The sequence below is a fragment of the Diadema antillarum genome, unplaced genomic scaffold (genome assembly GCF_040938485.1).
Source record: "Diadema antillarum isolate AM-2024a unplaced genomic scaffold, OU_Dant_1.0 seq00000647_RagTag, whole genome shotgun sequence".
Taxonomy (NCBI): domain Eukaryota; kingdom Metazoa; phylum Echinodermata; class Echinoidea; order Diadematoida; family Diadematidae; genus Diadema; species Diadema antillarum.
The window spans coordinates 494,968-515,896 of NW_027271561.1; the positions used below are offsets into that span (position 1 = coordinate 494,968).

General features: G+C 38.3%; 1 protein-coding gene across 1 annotated transcript in view; it reads left to right on the forward strand.

Annotated features, from left to right (window-relative positions):
- LOC139736428 (serine incorporator 3-like) overlaps positions 1–15,086 on the forward strand; it is a 31,065-nt gene extending 15,979 nt beyond the window's left edge. Inside the window, exons 11-13 of the mRNA XM_071647180.1 lie at positions 12,329–12,359; positions 13,526–13,682; positions 14,283–15,086. Coding sequence (XP_071503281.1) covers positions 12,329–12,359; positions 13,526–13,682; positions 14,283–14,424 — 330 coding nt within the window. The 3' untranslated portion in view covers positions 14,425–15,086. The remainder of the gene's footprint in view (positions 1–12,328; positions 12,360–13,525; positions 13,683–14,282) is intronic.
- The last annotated feature ends 5,843 nt before the right edge of the window (positions 15,087–20,929 follow it).

Consider the following 20,929-nt stretch of genomic DNA (forward strand, 5'->3'; position numbering starts at 1 on the left):
TCCACCGCACAATATAGTCCACAGTTGGGGCAGTTTTATCAGTTTTTTTTTTTAAACAAATTTGTCCCAATTCCACATTGTATTACTGCACATGTGTCTATTTGCAGGAAAGGTGAAAATACTATTTTTTTTTTCACCAAAATATGCTTTTTCAACCCCCAGAATACTGCAGTCATGGTTACATAGTTCGCATCCCTGACTCTTGGCTACCTTCAGTTACACTGTTCTGATACCCCTTGTCCTGGAATGGATACTAACAAACTTTAATACCACCATGCAATTTTAGTATTTAGGAGTAATACACATTTTGTGTAGCCCATCGTATAAGCGCGTATACGTGAGCAGTGCATATGTTTACACAGTTGACCTACCACCCTGATGAAATCTGAGATCTTAATAGTACTGGTAGCCCTGAAGACGGATGAAGATCAATAAGTGATGATCCAACTACGACAGCAAGCCTCTTTTTGTTTTATATCCTCTTAAAAACTCATTGCTTCTTCTGACATAAACTTGTGTTTTATCCCCTCCTTAATAATCTGTATTGAATTTCTGTTTAATGTGCCCCCTCTCTTCTTCTTCTCCTTCTTCTTCTTGTGCATAGTTTGGAGATGTAAGTTGATCACCCACTCTTAAGAGTGGATTCTCCTTGTTTTCCCCAAAGATGTCATTGTCGGTTTCCACGTTCCATGCGACATATGATGCATACACATTTCCACTCATCCAATGTGACAGTTTCAGAATTAATGTCAGCCAGATGGTTCAACATGCTCTCCACACATTGCAATGAATACATTGTTCACATTCCACACATACCAGTCACAAATTGAAGTACAAAGCTGGAGGCATTAATTTGTCTGTGTGTATGCTGTAGATGGTTTGGTATTTATCTCAAGTTGATACATGTGAAACTCATACTCAGTGTCGAGTAGAGGTATGGTTTATATTAGGTGAGATTCGAAGCTATTTGAACTGTCTTACAGCTAGACTCTGACAAGTAGGGAGCTTTACCACATTCATTTTTTGTTGTTGTTTTGTTATATTGTCAACTGCTAATTGTCATGCACAGATGCAAACATATGGGACTATGTGGTTGTTTTGACATTCTGTACACTTCATTTACATGCGAGTGTCCAGCGTGAAGGTTTCATGGCAAAATATCAGAGGACTTCACACATGAAAAATTCATTATCAACAGTTGTACAACACACCCTGTTTTCCATAATACCCACCCCTCCCCCTCATATGCTGACCATACGTATAGTTATATCCTTATATGTCTGTGGTTGGACATTTCACAAGAGAATGCAATGCAACAACATCAAATAAACAGAAAGCTTGTTAGACTTGACCCATGCATTTAGTATGATGAAAATTGTTCAGGCTGCATTGGCAATGTTTATACTGTAGTGAATGCCCAAGGCATACAAACACTGCACGTAATAGTAAGTACCCACTCTGACAGTACGCATGCTATATGGTTGGTTTCTGATGATTCAAATCAACTCTACTATTACTTCGTGAAATGGCATATCATTTGATTTTTCATTAGCCTTGCTGAATTGTTCCAATGATGTGAACCCCTCTGGAAATTATGTATTGAAGCAAGAGATGTTTGCATGTGTGCCTCCTAATGTATACAGTAGCTTTGATCATGAGTTACCTACTTCAGCAACCATTTCCACCTCCCCTTCCTGTACCCCCCCCCCCCCCCCACCCCCACCCCCACCCATTTCAGTATGTAGTATTGCCATTTATTGTACCCTTTGGGCTTGTATATCTCCACACATTATTTGATAGGAATACATAAAAGATGCCCAGGCAGTCCTGTTTTTTTACCGAGGGCAATGCAACAAAACATTGGGATTTAAAATACCCTTGCTTTTTTTCCCCTGTTAAATTGCTATTTTTCCTGCTTCTGGACCTGTAGTGAATATCATGAATGTTTGCCACAGTAGACATGTTTTTATGGTAGTGACTTTTCTCTCTCTCTCTCTCTCTCTGTCTTTTTTGTTATTCAAGTTTGGTTGCTGTAAGTTAGTTAGGGTGATTCTGAAAGGAAAGTAAGAGAAAGAATTTGTAGCTGAAGTTTAATCGGTTAAGATGGTACATGATGTATTATGTATGTCATGTTTTAAACCTGTGATGGAAATAGAGTGAGCTTCAGGTGTTTATTGTGTGTGTTTCTGTATAGATCTGTAGATCAATCATGATCTCATGTGTTCTGAGAAAGAAAAGTTTTTTCCTCCTTTTTTTTTTTCAAATAAAAAATTGATAGATCTTCCTTTGTTCTGTCATACAGTTCATGATAAATCTGCATTCGTTTCTTTGTCCAATCATACACAGCTGCAGGCTACAATGTGTATACAAAGGTTACTCTTTGCAAACTGAGATAGGATGATTTCAAAGTCTAAATATTGGTTGAGGAGCAGGGGAGTGAATTAGTCGGCCATGTCAATAAAAAGAAACCACACACACACACACACACACAGTTTTTTATTACATGTAGTAGGCCGTGTCAAGGTACAATTGCCCTCATGGTTTCTAATTCATGCTTTGTGTACACCCGAGTCATGGTTCTGTAGTACAGTGCTTTAACCCACTGAGGACAGACTGATTTTGCTGTAGCACACATATCCCGTCTAGACACTTGCCCAAATATTCTCGGAACTCGTCTTCAATGAGTTAATGAATCCTGAATCACTGTTGCCTGTCATTGGTGTGGCTAATTTCGTCAGTGTGGTCATGTGGTTCACCTGTGGCCATCGCTGCAGCCATGTCATGCAGAAATCCTGTCTAGTGTCAATTTAGAGATCACCACAAATCTTCTGTCCTTCTTTCCTTCTTTTTGAATGATTGGTAGGGGATTTGGGTGTCTGATGATATCATTACAAACCCAGTATTAATGCGGGGATACTTTGTGATGTGACATTGTGGTAGTCAGAAAAGGATCCTCGTTTTCTTGTTACTCCTGAACAAGCAAACAAACACTATGTTCATAGAATAAGAAGAAGTCATGAGAAGAAGAAGTCAGCATTCGATCATGGAAAGGCCATAATGTGGTGGTGCCCTGGCACAGAGTGTACATTTCATATTGACATAGTCACACATGCATGAGGTCGGAGCCAATATTGGGGGAAATCACAATCATTTTCTGTGAAACGTTGGATGTGGCGCGCATGCAAATATCGGATACTTTCTTGACTGCAGAAAACAATGCATTATTCTCTTTACAATGTCAACCTTGTTGCTCTCTAGATTTTGTATTTGCAGTGTTTGGCATGTGTACAACAAAATGTACCCCAAACATTTTTAATAGCATTTGAACCAAAAGGTGTTTACATCTTATGCATTTGTAACCACAATGACGTAGGTACTTTTTAAGTATTGTCCCTCTAGACAGCATTGTGTATCATTCTTGTCAGTCGTCCTCTAGTTGTTGTTTTTTTCTTTTCTTTTTTTTATGGGTGGCAAGAATAAAGATAGGATGGTACTTCTGTACTCTTTTGTGAATATCCTGTTTTGTGATTTGCATCTCAAGGCTCGTTACAAAAATATTCAAACTGTGGTTCAACTTTGAATCACGTAAAACTTGGTTTCGTTAGCTTAACTCATGACATTAGAATGCTTGTGCCCAACTTACGGCCAGCATGTATACATGATACTACGTGAAGGCTATAATGCACCAGACGAGAAGTTCCATGCACTCCCACTGAGGGCGCTATACTGCATACCTATCTCTGGATGCCCACTGAATGAATTGACTACAGACTACAACTGAGTGTTGTATGATCATACGATGTTTGCATCTGGATGTGGGACATATAATGCAGTAGACATTTCATGTAACAATGCAAAGGTAGGCCCTTTTCCCCCTCATAATACCCCTTTATCACTTCTTGGACCATTCATTGCCTCAATATGTAATTGCCATTGTACACAGTGATCTACCTGTGAGTGAAAAAGGGTTAACATACATGATTATCACATGCCATGCTGTTTAACCCACTGGCTACGGAAACCAGGCAAGTGGTGTAAAGTCGATTAAAATGGGGATATCAGGGTTTCGCACAAAATAGGTGAATAACTGAGCTCTTTTCAGAGCTAATGTTTGAATGGGTTAATGAGTGCCTTTGACTTCTTATGACTGGGATATCTGGTGAATAATGAAGGGTTAATATTATACAACACTTATGAGTTTATTGGCAATTTCTGCATCATTTCATGCGGGCAACTTCTCATTGGCGCTAATACTGAATGTCAGATTGACAGTGTTCATTTTCCATTCATCCAAAGGCGTAATATCATATCATATCTCTCCAATGATAATAACTGAAATTCAAACTAGTGTACCGCCAAATCCTAAGCTTCAAGTCTAATTTGAGCAATTTGTGCAAAACTGCATAAATTCAATTTTGCTTTTATGCCTCTGCCAGAAGGGTGCATGAGGCATTATGTTTTTCTTTGTAGATTGTATTGTTATAACCACTACTACAGTTCCGCTATTATCATTTCATCATCAATATCATAAAATTTATTTTGATTAATGGGTTGTAGGGCAACATGTACTTTTGGTGCAAATAAAATTTGATCACTCTTAACTCTTGATGTCTATTATACTCAGAAGTATGATTTCAGTACAGAACAGGCAAGTCACCCAGCTATCATTGCATGGCTAAGTTCCCTTTGGGGTAGTTTAGAAGGCGAGTTGTATCATCTATCCGTCTGAGGGTGTAGTATCAACATCGTGAAGCGTAGATCTGTGATCAGAGAAGGATGCGGGTTGTGATTATGCTATCTGATTATAATGTGTAGCTCTGAGTATAGGATGTATTTAGATGTGAAACTATAGATGGCAGTGAGTAGGCTCGATATACACAGCCTTGTTTAAACATGACTCAGGAATAAAGATTTGTGTCATAGCCGGGTGAGACAGATGATGATTTATCTGTAGCAAGGAAATGATGATGCAGATGTACCGAACAGGAAGCGACATTTTAGTCTTGCTCAAAGGGTGTAGTTGTATTTTTTAATTTCTTTATATTTCCCCCTCATTTCCCCCCTCATTCTATGTATACTTTGTGTACAATAGTAGTGGCAGTGAGAATGTATGGGCTATTCATATGCCCTGCAAGGAATTAGGTGCGAAAGCTTAGCCTTGTTGCCGGTAAGGCAACATTTTGAAAATCGTCAACGCACCTTCTGTAGGACGAAAATGTGCATAGGGGACTTCTCAAAAATTTCCGAGGCACTTTTGGGAGTATGAGCAAGTGAAAAGGCAACATTCTAAAACTGGCCAAGACACAAATGTGCCGGTCCCTTTTATCTCAAACAAGGTGCCCAGGTGAGTTTTGAGAAGATGGAATCTCATCTTCTTGATCTGAGCAATGCACCTGGTGAGTTGTAACAAGCTACCTTATTGTCCTGATCAAGGTGCCTCTAGTAGAGTTTTAACAAGTTCCCATCTCACATTATCATGTAGAATGGAAAGCCAAGGAGAGTATGGGGAAGTCACCTTCTTCCTTGTTATCCTGGAAGAAGGTGCCTCCACAAGTATGAACAAGGTACCTTGGCTTCTAGGTGACTTTGTAGAACTTCAGTCTTTTCGTCACAGAGGAAGGTGCCTCAATGCTTTCTCCATTCATGTTTTAGACTTCAGTAGAGAAAGGAATCAGTAGCCATGTCTTTGAGGTCAGGGTTGTCATTACATTCTTGCATTTTCTATTAAACTTAATTAACATGTAGTTAGATGACATTTAGTGTTATACACCTGTATGCATATTCATTGGGACACTGCTATACATGCTCATGATTCTTTTTTTTTTGTAATACATATTTTCTTGCTTTCTCAAGTGAGCTCATTGTTGTTTCTCGTGAACTCATTTGTGATCTAGGAAAACCTTTCCTACGGTACCACAGAGGTAAGGAATCTTGTGAAGGAGAACATCTTCTCCACATGAGCACTCTCGCTCTTTCTGTGCCTCCCTTTAACAGATAATCTGTTTCCATGGTAACGCATCATTCCCTTCCCTTTGCTGCGGCGTCATCATTGCTCATCGCCAGTTGCCAAGGCAACGACTGCAGGTGCCATGGGTTTATCCTCATTAACTTCATCGTCGATGTATGTGTCATGCTTACTTTTCAAGATTTAGATGACTTTGGATATTGTTCAGCGGTTGATATGCTCCTCGGGGGGTGGGGGTGTGGGGGGGGGGGGGGGAGGGAGATGATGATGGAAAAGTATCCGATTGAATTACTCTGCTTTGATGTCCTAGGATTTAGCCTGGTATTGATGTTTATTACATCTTCTACTAGGAAACAAAATATAAACAAAACAAAAAGGAACATGCACTTCTAAACCTCAGTAGTTACTATTATCCAATATGGGAATCTCAAGGTTTCTTATATTCTCAAATTTGAAGGCTCAGCAGACTTAGTGGGTAGCTTTCTACTCTATTTACAACCTTGTACATGATGCCCATCTTGTATAGCTGTGTATTTACCAAGAGGAATTTTACACTGAAGGGGAAAGAAAAATATTCATTTTGTTACTTTAACCAGCACTTTCATGAAAGAATGAATTTATTTACCATTATTTTTTACTTTTTTATTTATTAATTTTTATACAAAAAAAAAAAAGTCAAAACTTGTCCAGTATCATAACCACAGTTAGAAATCAGGTTGCAAAGGTGGTGTTATATGTGGGCTTACGTAGGACTAGCAAAACCGGCGGATTTAACAATGAAAAGTACCATCCAACTTGACCAGAATTGACCGGGCTGGAGATTCCAGACCATACACATCATGTCCTTGTGCCATTTCATAACCTTCTCCCTGCTTATGGAAAATAGAATGTGATTTCTGTTGAAATTTCCTATCTAATTTATCTTGTGCTTCTTCTTTTTTTTCTGATTTGGGTAGAAAATCCAAGTACATGAAATGTTTCCTATTGAAAAACTGAAAAATTGTGACAGACCTTGAACGATCACTTTCGCATCAGTATTGAGAACAAAGGATTGCTCACCAAACATTGTACACCTTATACCACCTACATTAAAAAGGCTGTTGTAGACATTTTAACACAAAGTGGTTTGAGACAGGCTATTTATAAGGATTTTATGTGGGCAGAAAAAAATTGTAAGTATGTTATTTCCTGGAATCATTACTCGGTCCTTCTCTTTCCATATTTCTCTATTGAGATCATTGATCCCTGTTGTCATCTGTAGAAGATTATGACAGATTTATTTTCATAATTTGGGTATTTTGTGCATTAAATTTATCTCTTTATTCTTCTTTTTCAGTCCTGGCCACTGTTTTACACGCAGTTCATTAATTCATCATCGTGGCATTGTACAGACCATGATAACGATAGTGCTTTCAGCTTCACAAATGATCAGTTAATGCGGTTGTTTACAACTAACCAGACACAGGAACTAACAATGCTTCATCTATTTGTCTTCTGTTACAGTTCCATTGTGTTTATCAAGCTTCATTTATCATCTATATCAATTTTTATTTGTTTTTAATGTTTTGATTTTTATTCATTTGTATTATTATTTGTTTTTTGGTGGAGGTTTTATGGTTATGTTTGAAAGACTTTATAGCAAACATGTCTCTTTCCTTGTCTGGTCAGTGGCGCAGTAAATAAGTGTATCTTATCAGGATATTTGCTCTGCATCTTAACAAAAGTGTCTTTTCCTTGAACTCAAATGTCATGGAACCCTAAAAACCTCTTTTACATAAACGGTACTTTTTATTAATACCCAGGCTTATGAAACTTTAATGAGTTCAAACTTTTTGTTTTTTCTGTCAATCAAAAAGCATATTTGCTTCAAAACTTGAAAGTGTCATGAACCCATTTCAGTTATGCAAAGTTCAAAGTTTTCATCCTGTTGAACACAAAGTGTATTTGCTCCCAAGCATATGTTATATTTCTGTTTATATTGGGTTTTTCCCCCATCAAAGCCATAGATTTTATAAGATTCATTATTCTTAAATATGATTTAGATTATTAAAAAAAAAATATTCATAAGCATATATGCATATAGATCTTGTGTTTCTGTTTTTATATTTGTTCATTTTTTTTTTTGAGCAAAGTGGTAGCTAGCATTCATTTTCTATTGCTAAGCAAGTTACAAAACAATGTGTACATAGTTACAACAACCAAGAATGCTCAATGCGTCATGTTTTGTTTTGTTTTGTTTTGTTTTGTTTTTTGGGGGGACAGGGTTCTGCTTGTTTTTGTTTGTATTTTATGCTTTTTTTCAACCTGATACAAAGAAGGTAATACAAGACAATATCAATTGATTAAAAATAAACCAACAAAAGACTGTGTGGATTTTAATTCCTACTTCTTATTTCTTGCTCAACACGGGATACTTCCCTAAATCTGCAATATACTTACTTAGTTATGAAATATACAGCTCAGTCATGCTATTAAGTGTAGTTTATTTTGTTTTGGTATCTCTTGTTTCGGTACAGTAACTGTACTCGAATGCCGCGTGGTGTGATCAAGCTCATTCTTGTTGGCATCATGATTGTACATCTAGTGGCATATTAAGTTTCTTTGATCCTCATAATGTTTTCGTTCAGAGCCGTAGCGATACAGTGGTGACTTTACTCTGCCAGAAAGAACACAGTGTCCCTCGGTGTGTTCACAGTGTGAGCACATACTTGACTGTGTGAACACACTCTGTCAAACCCTGAACCTTCTGTTTCCACAGCGTGTTCACAGTATGGACTGTGTGACCACAGTCACCACACTGTGTCAAGTTGTAGACTGTTTTTCCCTACAGTGTGCTCACAAAGTCCATTTTGTGCACACACTGGACTGCAGCTCACAGTATGGACTATGTGACCACACTGTGTTGAGTCATACAATGTAGACTTTTTTTTCCCTACAGTGTGCTCACAGAGTCCATTTTGTGCACACACTGGACCTTCTCTTTTACACAGTGTGTTCGTAGAGCCAAGTCTGAGAAAACACTTGGGGACTCTGTGTACACACTATTGACCTTTTGAAGACTAGTCCCGAGTATACTTGGGCAGGTGTGGCTATGGGAAATGCGTGCCATCGCAAAATCAGCTCGTCCTCACAATGGCTTAAAGGGATCGTATAGTTTTGGTTGAGACCTAATTTCAGGTTTCTAACATTTTTGGGTGAGATAATGAGAAACCTCTTATGAAATATGAAAGAGCAAGTAATTCTATGAGGAATTCAATGTTTATTTGATGAAAATCGGTTTTGAAATGGCCGAGATATCCAAAAAAGAGCGATTCTAATAAAGTATGGGACCCACACTTTATTATGATCGCTTTGTTTCACTTTGTTTTTGGACGTTTCAGTCATTCCAAACTCGATTTTCATCGAATAAACTTTGAATTCATCCATGTTCTGCACTATATCTTAAGTGTTTTCTTGGTATCTCACAAAAAGTTAAGCCCAATTCTCATCTCCACCAATACTGTTCCATCCCTTTAAAATGCTTAAGCTGGAATAAAAGGGCATTGTGATTAACTCCATCACTACCGTTGGCTTCCTGCACGGTTGCAACCTCTGTAGTATATTTAGGTGGAGGTATTCTGAGGGTTAATGCAGGTTGTCTCCAGCCAGTATCAAGAGCTGATGTTTGCAGTGCAGTATTAGAGGCAGTTTACTCCAAGGGAGAGTGTTGATGTCAAATCCAGGACAGGGAAAGCATCAGTTTTGGGATAAATTATGATAAATTGAAAAAAAAAAATCAGACTATTTTTATAATGTAAACATGATGAAAGTGGCAGCCAATTCTCCATATCGCATATAGCCGATATACAGCGATATCAGCTGTCGATATCAACATCCGGGTATTTTTGCTGGGAAGCTCACTTCCGGTAACAGCTTTGAAACGTTATACCCTCAATGAAAGTGCGAAGTTTCATCGTTCTTTGTCTGAACTGTTCACACATTCATCATGGATGAATTTCAGGGAATGACAGTGCCACAACTGAGAGAATTTTTGAATAGTCGCGGTGTTCCAAATGCTGTGAAACGGCGACAAGAACTCCAGACACTCGCCAGGAAAGCCAACGAAGCCGTCGTATAAAAGCAAGAAAGCATCGATCGCCAACTAGCGTGCCAGCACCGGAAGTACCCTTCCCAGCACATCCGGGTACTTTGAGGGGAATTTTTGCTATTGTTAGCTGATATCGCTGGATATCGGCTATCATATATGCGATATGGAGAATTTGAGATGTCAGTGAGTGGTCAGCTAGGGCAATGTCCACAAGTAATCATTGGAAATGACATAATGTGAAAATGAGTCGCCTGCTTGCTGTTTCTTGGTTGTTGTGGACATCACACCTTCACTGCATTTATAAGAAGGATTTGTATTTTAGAAATATACAATAGTTAGCACAGTATTCAATCTAGTGGAAGGAGTAAGATTCATTGTACATATATGTCGCACACTCATCGCTTACATCAATCAGGGAAGATACAAGCACTGAATTTGTGCTGAAATGCAATTTACAGTAGATTCTGCAAAATTCAAAGTCAGAGTCGATCTGCAGACAAACACAAAAATGAAATGAAATGAAAGAAAGAGGAGCATCACATTGGTAGAGTATTTCTAGACTAAATTGTAGGTCGAATCTTCAATTCTCCAGCCCCAAGAGATTTGACTCATTGGATAAACTGCATCATCAAAGAGTTACCAGAAATGGGGTTTCATCTTTAACTTCCACACACCTGTCGACTGTATCTGCTGATGCAGTCTTTAGGTGAATGAAAAATGGGTTGTAGCCATACACGAATCTTTCTGATAGAAAAGAAAAATTAATTGATGAATATTATCTGATGAGCTGGCAAGTAAATGGATTGACATGTTGATTTGAGATTAGCCCTTTGGTAGTACCTATGTTATTTCTGTATTTTGTCATATTCTTTTCTTTTTCTTTTCACATGTCATTGTAGAGAAAAGCACTCATTATTGATAACAAAAAGAGAGATGCAGTTATGGTGCTTAAATGTTCCTTTCTTGTTCTTCCTTTACCTTTATTTTACCCCAGCTTGAAATGACTTCCCCCCTTTACATCCTACATTTTTTTGAATTGTTTTTTCCTTTGGTTCTGTTATGCATTGATTATTTCTGGTGTGCTACAAAGTCTGACAACCATCGATTTTTTGGTTTGAAGTTTTATTGCTCTCGCTGTGTTAATGAACTTCCAAGTGTATAGGTACCCTTGTGCGTATGGACTTTCTCTGTGCACTTCCCTACCAAATGTGACCGTGCACCTCAAAACAAACAAAAAGTCGCCAGATATGAATTTTTAGTTAAGACCATATTCTGAAAGAGCAGACTTTAAGCTTTAAAATGATGTATAACTCAAATCAAATGGACTCTGCTAACCTATCTAAATATTGGAAAGAAAGCACAAACTCAGGAAAAGTGTGAACTGAGAAAAGAGGCTCTGAAGTATACAGTGTCTATTCAAGCGCTTAATCTTTACCAAACCGTGCTGGCTGTGTGATGAATGGGAGAAAAAACAGGAAGTAAACTACCAGAGTAACGACAGTGAAGGGATTATCAGATTAAACTAAAGTTAAGCACGCCTCATTAACACATTCTGTCCATAATGAATGCCAACTTTCAAAGCAGTAGCACTATCCTTTCAAAAGTTATTAGAGTTGAAAGTGAAGAGTGTGTACAAGGTTTTTAAGAAATGAAAAGGGGACTCTAAAGACACACCTACATGTAATCACACTATTCTACCAAAAATGTTCGAGATAAATTGCTAAAAAAAACCACACTTTCCTGCCCGTTTTACGATACCAAATTTTAGCATAATGTTAAAGAAGACCCGCTCTTTCAGAAAATATGAAAAAGTCAAGTTCGGCTAGGTTGACCCATTTCACTTATTTTCAGTCCTCACGCAAAATCAGTGTGTGCGACTTTATGTTCGTTTTGAGGTGCACGGTCACAAATAGTCATTATGTGCCATTACTTGAGTAAGGATTTGACATGATTTGTGGTGTCAGTAAATGCATGTACAGCATACAAATTTTGTTCAGCATACAAATTTTGTTCAGCAGTGATGTCATTTAGTTTGCAAATGAAAGTAAAATATAGCATGTGCCACACTGAATGATTTATCCATAGTGTATTCAACTCATGAAACTTTGTTGTGAATGTGCAACAAAATGAAACATATGAAGGGAGAGATAGAAATATGCAGTCTCAGCTTTGAACGTGATATTCCTTGCTGTTGTTTACAGTATTGTAATGAGTCTCATTGATTCAGCTGTCTGTATTCATCAGTTATTTGTTTCTCCTCTTCTTGTCTCTTACAGAAAGTCCTGCTTGGGTCCAATGGAGGCGACAGTAAGTTTATCCAGTACTTTCAATGTTAGATGCATGTGTCTTACCCTGATGGTTATATTTTGACAATGTAATTGCGTGTGTAATGTCCATTTCTTGCGACCCCATTCACACATGTAAAGTAAGAACAATCATCCCTAGGGCAAGTCTGTAGCATTCTGCAGAATGTTTGGTTGTCCAGTAGTGCTTGTCAGTTTTCTTCAAAAATTTCTAACTCTCTGAAAGAAGAGCTTTAATGCCTGTCTTTGTATGCTTCCACCATGAAGTGTTGCGTTTAGAAGGGATTTTTTCTTTCTTTCTTCTTTGGCGTCCTGTTTATAGCAGATTTCAGTGTTGCTGGTGACTTCTGCTCTGACTGCAGTGTTTTGTTGTTGTTGTTTTGATGGAGATAAGAATTTACTTTTTGTTTTACTAAGTTTTCTGTGAAGGGTTGATGATGTCTTTCTACTTGGTGTATTGAGATATTGTACAGTGCACTCCAATTATAATGAATGCAGTTAATGATTAAAGAGAAATTAAAACAAAATTTCGTTACAGTGAAGTAAAAATTCAAGTCCCCAAAATGTTACTGTGGGAATCTTTATATTCTTTATTTGTTTGGCTATTGTGAAATTTTGATATAAAGAAAGAAAACTGCCAGTCCTGAGGACTTTGCTATGATGGGAGTCGCCTGTACTTAAAGGGGCATAGTCCCGGTAGTGTAGAGGGCGCTGTTGATGATACTGCCGATCACCGTTAACATTGATACGAAGATTACCGAAGTTGAGCTTTCATCAAGAGTAAAGTGCGTAGGTGTTGCTAGGTAACGTTGCCTTTGTTGTCTTCTCTGCGCATCGCGCAGTCTGTAGTAATGCTAGGGTGTGTGCATATGTGCTTGTTATTATGACATCACAAAAGAAGTTTGCTAAAGCTGTCATCCCCCTCAGCCGAATCATGAGCCGAACTGTGATCGGACCACTGACTACAGTGGATTGGACTTCTTCGGACTCGGGGAAGTGGGCCAAAGCGTAAGCGCTAAAGAGGAGTCGATAGCGTATGTCTCTATGGGAAACTTGCACCGTGCGCCCGCGTACGCATTCGACTAAAACACCGGGACCATGCACCTTTAATTATCGCATATTCTACATTTAAGTATCTCCTTTCCTTCCCCCCTCCCGTCCCCCTTCTAGACAGCATCCAGGCTTCCGGCAAGGAAGATGCAGAGGCTGGGGGCCAGACAGTGTATGACAATGAGGAGGATGGGGTGGCCTACAGCTACAGCTTCTTCCACATCATGCTGATGCTGGCGGCGTTCTACATGATGATGACGCTCACCAATTGGTTCCAGTGAGTACCACCGCTTCTTTTCATCCTCTTCTTTCTCCTCCTCTTCCTCCTCCTCTTCTTCATCCTCTCCCTTCTTCTCTTCTTCCATGGTGATATTTTTGACATGTTGTATTGATCAGGGTTTAATATCATGCTAGAATTTCAACATGGATGTTTCCAAATATAACTCACTTAAGTCATATGAAATTTTATTTCCAATAACACATGTTTGTTGTTGTGCAAATTCAAGGAAAACAAAATGTACAGTGTATTGCAACAAAAATGCATATATTATGGAACTAATTGTTCAGAATAATTGTGTTAATGGAAAAGAGGGACCCGCGTAAAAGACAAGCTTGTGGGAAATAGTTTTGATTTCAATGGGACGATAATTAATGGATTTGTATAATACTTCAAATTTCATGTGGAAATCATTTGCAGTTTTGCCTGTGCCTTATTTAATCATGTCAAGTAAAATACCCACCCCCCCCCCAAAAAAAAAAAATATTTAGAGAATTGAACTGCGTGAACTGAATTAAACTGAACCAAATTGACCCAAATTGAACATAACTGAACTTCATCAAATTGAACTGCATTAAACTGAATGAAACTTCACTGCAGGCCCACTGGAGCTGACTTCAGCACACTGTCGGCCAATAACGGCGCCATGTGGGTCAAGATATCGTCCAGCTGGGTGTGCGCCATCCTCTACATCTGGACGCTCATCGCCCCGATGATCCTCACCGATCGCGACTTCAGCTAGATGCCGGGTGGCGGCTGCTCCCCGGATGCTCCCTTGGCTCGTTGGATTAACTACACTGTGGCTGGCCAGGGAGAGAGGTGGAGGGTGATGTTTCCATAGCAACAACATCATCTTCTGGGGAGAATCTTTTCATCTTTCATCGCAAAAGAAACGCAATCTTCTCTTGTGGTCATCTAGTGCATAATTTCCTTCCAAGTTTTAGATGCCCTATCTTGTATCTCCAACATATTTTCAATATAGTAACGATAAAACTGAAAAAAAAGAGAAAATGTTTACACCAGTATGACAATTATGTATGTTAATGATAAGGCAACTTAATCATAAGAAATTAAAGAAGAATAGACAACATGCTTTGCTGGGTAGTGCTTATGGCAATGGTGTTGATGTAATACTGAGATGTGAAAGGTTCATTGTACTTTTTTTGTGACAAATCTGTGGGCAGTTACTGCTGAGGACAATGAGAGGCATTCTCACCAAGAATATACATCGGCTGTCTCCGGAGCCGAGAATGACTTTCACACTGTGCATAGAATGTCACAATGCACTTGTGTAGAAATTTACTCCAGCATGCTTGATGATGCCAATATATATCACTTTGTAGTGCAGCATGGCCGATATGGTTACTCACACATTTTACTGCATGCACAGTTAGTGAAGTCAATACCAACATGTAACGATGTTGATCCATTTCTCTTAGTTTAAAAAAGCCCTTGCAAAGAGTGTTGGTGGTGATTCTGTGAGCATTATCATTATTAATTCTGATAACAATATTTTCCTGCATGAGTCTCCATACTAAGCATGAAGTATTCAGGACGATGTGACTCTTTGACAATTTTGCCCACAGAGCAGGTCTAGAGAGCACAATTTGACTTTGCTAGTTTCCCCAACTCACACAAGCTTTACCAAAGGAATGTTGACTCCTAAGAGCGTTTTAAAGGACAAGTTCACCTTCATAAACATAAGGATTGAGAGAATGTAGCAATATTAGTAGAACACATCATTGAAAGTTTGAGGAAAATCAGACAATCCGTTCAAAAGTTATGAATTTTTGAAGTTTTTGTGCAGTACCCGCTGGATGAGAAGACTACTGCAGTGTATGAATAACTTAGATGTCACATGCGTACAACAATATAAGGAAAATATAAAGAGAATTTCACAAAATTCCATCTTTTGAAAAAAGTTCACATTCCCATGACTCGTTACCGACAAATGTTATGGGTAATATCATTCCCCCTGCCTTTAGAAAGAGGCAAGTCAAGTGATCTTTTATTATGCGAAAAAAGTGAAAATATGTTGAATTTTCTTTTACATTTTCTTTATACTGTTGTACGCATATGACTCACAAGCTGTAGTAGTCTCCTCATCCAGCGGTTCCAACACAAAAATTTAAAAAATTCATAACTTTTGCATCGATTGTCCAATTTTCCTCAAACTTTCACTGATGTGTTCTACTAATATTGTTGCATTTTCTCAATCCTTATGTTTATGAAGGTGAACTTGTCCTTTAAAATCCGCATCTGTTGCATTCTCTTGTAAAGATCAAAAAGGCCCACGCCGTCTCTGTGAATATCTCGTCACATTTGCAGACGGGTGTATATGACCGGAAATTGGGAGTTCATGAGACGAGCGCATTACTTCTGTATACCCAAGATCTCCCTGTGTGTATCCAATAACTGACTAGTTTACATGCCATACATATGTTAGTCAAGAGTCATCTATTGTAGGGCCACTGTGTTGGACTTTGTTCACAGAGTATGAGTAGTACACTACAAGCACTATCACCACTGGTTCAGTAGCATTGTCTTGTCCAACATAATCACTATCAAAACATCATGATATTATTGATATTATATTTAATACATTCTACTATCGTATGACACCTAAAAAGAGTGGCGTATGTTAGGTAAAAGCATGATTTCTTTATTAACAGTCTTATTATAATGGAGTGAAGAGACAAGCATTGTAAATATTCTAATGAAAGGAGAATTGTGTAGTTTGTTATATAATTGATTTATTTCTGTTAACTGGAATTTGTATTAAACTGTGATGTGGAATTTGTGGTATTAAGTAAAAGTAGCTGTAAACTCACCCGTGAAATAATACATATCTAACCAGATGAATGTGAATGGTTATTTACCTGTAATAATGTGTTCTAGTTGTGATGATATCAGACCCCAAATCATTTTTCACTTTAAATTTCATATAACCATCTATGAATGTTGATGTAGAACACAGGATATGCAAGGATTCAAGATGAAGTAGTTGGAAGCATCCATTAAGCCAGATTTGTCCGTAACCGCGCTCAATTCATCCCAAATCTGCATTATGTAAAATGCAAACTTTAGTAGAAATCTCCAATACTCTATCTGCTTCGCACTTTAGATCTTATTAGTGAGAGAATACAAGCAAGGGGGCCCCAGACTTTGATGTACTGTAATTTCTTCTCTGTGCAAGAAATTTACTACCACTACTACTAGTATCTCCTGTGTTTGGAGACCTGAGGCTGGTTCATCTTTGCCCAGGAAGATTCTAGCGTGTGATGTCAAGTCTTTCATTACGGTGGAGAGAGAACATAGAGGGCACACTGAACAGATCAAGGCTGTTTTATGTTAACATGTACATGCAGTTCAGATCAAGGCTGTTTTATGGTACATGGACGTGCAGTTCAGACCAAGGCTGTTGTATGGTACATGGACGTGCAGTTCAGACCAAGGCTGTTTTATGGCACATGTATGTGCAGTAGGGACAGTCATTTGATACCAAGAGAGGGACTCTGATAATGATTAGAAAAAAATCTTCCAGAATTCCTGCCGCTGCTTTTTGGTCTTGTCCATGACATGCTGTATCCATAATAATATTTGACGGACTGTTTACTGTTAAACCAGGGAGGTGTTCCCACCTCCCTGGTGAAACATCAGCATTAATGGCATAAAAATTGTCTTCAACGTCTCTTGACATCATAAGCCCGCCGCACACTATGTGACTCACGACTACACGACTGACAGACGTTGGATCCGAAATAAATCCCCGTAGCCTCAGAATAAACACGGTTGTTTATTTCAGATCCAAAGTCTGTCAGTCGAATAGTGTGCGGCTGGCTTTAGATCATGTCAGAGTCTTGTCAAGTCTGATAATTTTGCGAAGTGACCCAATGTACCTACCTGGTACATATAAATGTACTTAGGTACACATGCATGCATGTACTTGGGTACATGTTAGTTCTTTGTCCCCTTCATATCTTGCTGTTATCTTCGGGAGAAATATCTATGAGATTCATCCCATTATTCCTCCTCTTTTAGAGCACCATGCCAATTAGGTTCTCATCGAATTGACTGTACCCATGTAAATACAATGCTCTTCTTATTTTTGTGATACATGAGCCAGAGAAATGAAGTAGATGTCTGTTAACCTTACTGCATGTTCATGTCTCAAACAGTGTGCTTGTTCTGTTCAGTTCAGTTGTGTAGGCCAATTTCAAACATGAAAGTGAGCTGTTTGTATAGAATATTTTACGGTGGATGTTGTAGTGAGTTGGTGTATTTATTGCGCGTGGTCTGGTCATTGCATGTGTAGTCTTGGGAGTGTACCTATAGCATTTCAGATGAAGTGGGAATATTAATTGGTGATTTGCATCTTAATCTATCATTCCATGTGACTGGTATGTGTAGCACAGTTGCACTTCACTTTTTCGTCGTCATACACTTCTTGAGGAACCTAGCTGACTTTCGAGTAGCAATTGAGGTACATGTATGCAGTAGATTTTTAAATGTATTATGTAAGATAATTTCAAAATTTGGGCATCGACTGAAATTATTGGATGTGTATGCACTTTCTTCTCAGACATGGTTAAACCTATGAGGAAATTTGATTAATCTTCAAACTATCTTCTCTGGTTTATTTTTCCATATAAATAAATAACAAGTTGGAGGGGCTATATGCATGTTAATTTTTCAGAACTAGCAGAAGACATGTTGTGGGATCTATGAATGCAGAGTGTTGGCCACATAGCTTCCCCATTCTTCTCATGTGATAAGTATGAATCAAATAACCATTCATCCTTGCGTTACGTCATCAGCGTCTCTGTGTATGGATTGCCGTTCTCCTAGATGCAATATTTACTGTACCAGTAGTCTGTGGGTCTTGAACACAATAAATCTTCACAACTACATGGCACAATTTGGCTCTTGCACTGTTTTAATCTGTATGCAGTGTCCTTTTTCCTAAAATAGGTGTGTTTTTTTTCTTAAACAGACACATGTTGTCAGAGACAAGTGTGTGACTTAAAAGTGGCAGTCAGTCACATTTGGAATTATAACTTTGTTCTATTCAAAATGGTTGATATGTCAGTAATGTCATTAATCATTTATCTAGCAGACATAAAGATTGCAGAGAAAATGTTAAAAAACCACACACTCTAGACTACTCTTTAGATACACTGTACAGTCAACATTGCCTATTAAAGTCAATCTACTTGGACTGAAGAAATAGCTTTGACTTTAAGAAGAAATTCAACTTATGAGGGATTGAAGTCAGCGTCAAGAGAAGAGGACTTGAAAAGACCTTTGACTTACACGATTGTTCGACTTATGCAAGGTCAACGTTTAAAAGCAGGTTGACTGTACATGAACACACACACAACCCACACATACACACTCGCGTATGTAACAAAATAATGATCAAGAGAAGCACAGCTGTTTTCCTTTCATTTTCATTGCTTTGATGAGGCTTTTCCTTCTTTTTTTTTATCAAAATGAAACTGGCTTATAAAAAAGATGGACACAAAAGATAAAAAACCTGTTAATCTAGCTTAAAAAGAAAAAATAGGACACAAAAGGAAGAAAAAAAAAAGTTCTGCATATAGCACAGTAACTGCTCCAGAACTCATTCACATGTCTACTCCTGTAATGACACAAACAGTACACACATTTTAAAGTCTGGAGGACACTATAATCCCATTTAATGTATTCCTCAGTAATGCCAACTGATCTACACAAAGTCTTCCTAATATCCAGTCATAGACCATTTGTATCTTTAATCAACATCTCCTGCAGCAAATCTATCATGCAGAATTGCGTTTGAAGAATATACAGTATGTATAGATAAAACACACATCGTGATGGTCTGATACAGCTGGTTCATACACATGTTCCTGAAGTGTAAGTTTCTCGTAAATTCACCATGTGACATGTTTCTGAAAACCTTTTCACGTCATATCATGCATAAAAATCCTCCAGTCAAAAGAACACATTCCGTCCGCATTTCATACTCCTATGTGGGCAAAACTCCAACCAGATCACACATCCAAGATCCACTAAGAGCAACATTACACAGTGCACTCCAGTTGTAACAAACACAGTTATAACAAAATTCTGGTTAGAACAAAGTAAATATTCAGGCCTCAATGTTATTCGCTCTATTTTTCTATTGTTTATTTGTTCGGTTACATCCATACATGTAAGTGAAATTTTGAAAGAAAACTGAGGACATTGTTTAACAGGAGTCCACTGTACAAGAATCTGTAGATATTTTTTCCCCCCTGAACATCTAGCTGATTTATTCTACCCAGAAGGGCAAGAATGCACACACATCAAGATGCCTTGGTACAATTCCTCACCTTTCACTGCAGTGTCCATGACTTTATAACTGGACATGAAACCATACAGTCTCTTAACATACCTGGTTTGTTTCTGAGGAACCCTCCCCTCTTGGCCCCTGTATCACGAATTGGGGTAAAGTTCTATCACTGCAAGTCACGGCATTCGCAGCCACCAAAGCAACAACTAATGCCCTACAGCTGATTGGTTGGTGCTTTAGCAGCTGCCATGGCAACCACATTCAGTGTGTGATACATGTACATGTATATTTCTTGTGGAGGGCTTCCAAAAACACAGGCCATGACACAAGAATTCCAAAGAATGCTGCATGCAACTGACTCAAAAGGATGGATTCTGATCATAAGTAGATATCAGTGGCTAATCAGTAAAGCTATTTTGTGAAGACTTTGGCATCTTTCTGGGAAAATGATACTGTTGAGGCAAATTAAACCACATTCAGTTCGCTGTAAAAGGTATCTCGCTCTCTCTCTCTCTAAATACTCTCTCTCTCTCTCTCGACTTGAAAAATTGATATCTGCTCAGGAAGAAATAAATAATACAATGTTTCTCTTTCTAATCCTTATACTATATTACATAATGATGCAAACAACAAAGATAGAATACTACATTTTTCCTGATACAGTCCGATCTCTCCTATCCGGACATGTCGGGGTCGGCGCTAACCCCGATAAAGGATTTGGCCGGTTATGGGAGACTCAATGTTTAATTCATGCAGCTGCTGAAGAACGATCGCCTGTATTGTGCCCTGATTTAATGAAAAGTTTTCTGTTCATGTTCTTGCGGTGATGTAAGGGGTAGTGAATGTCTGAATGCAAGTTGTTTTATGAAAATTAGATGTGAAAGTATGTTAATTATGTTGAAAATAATATGTAATTCATGTGAGTTAGTGT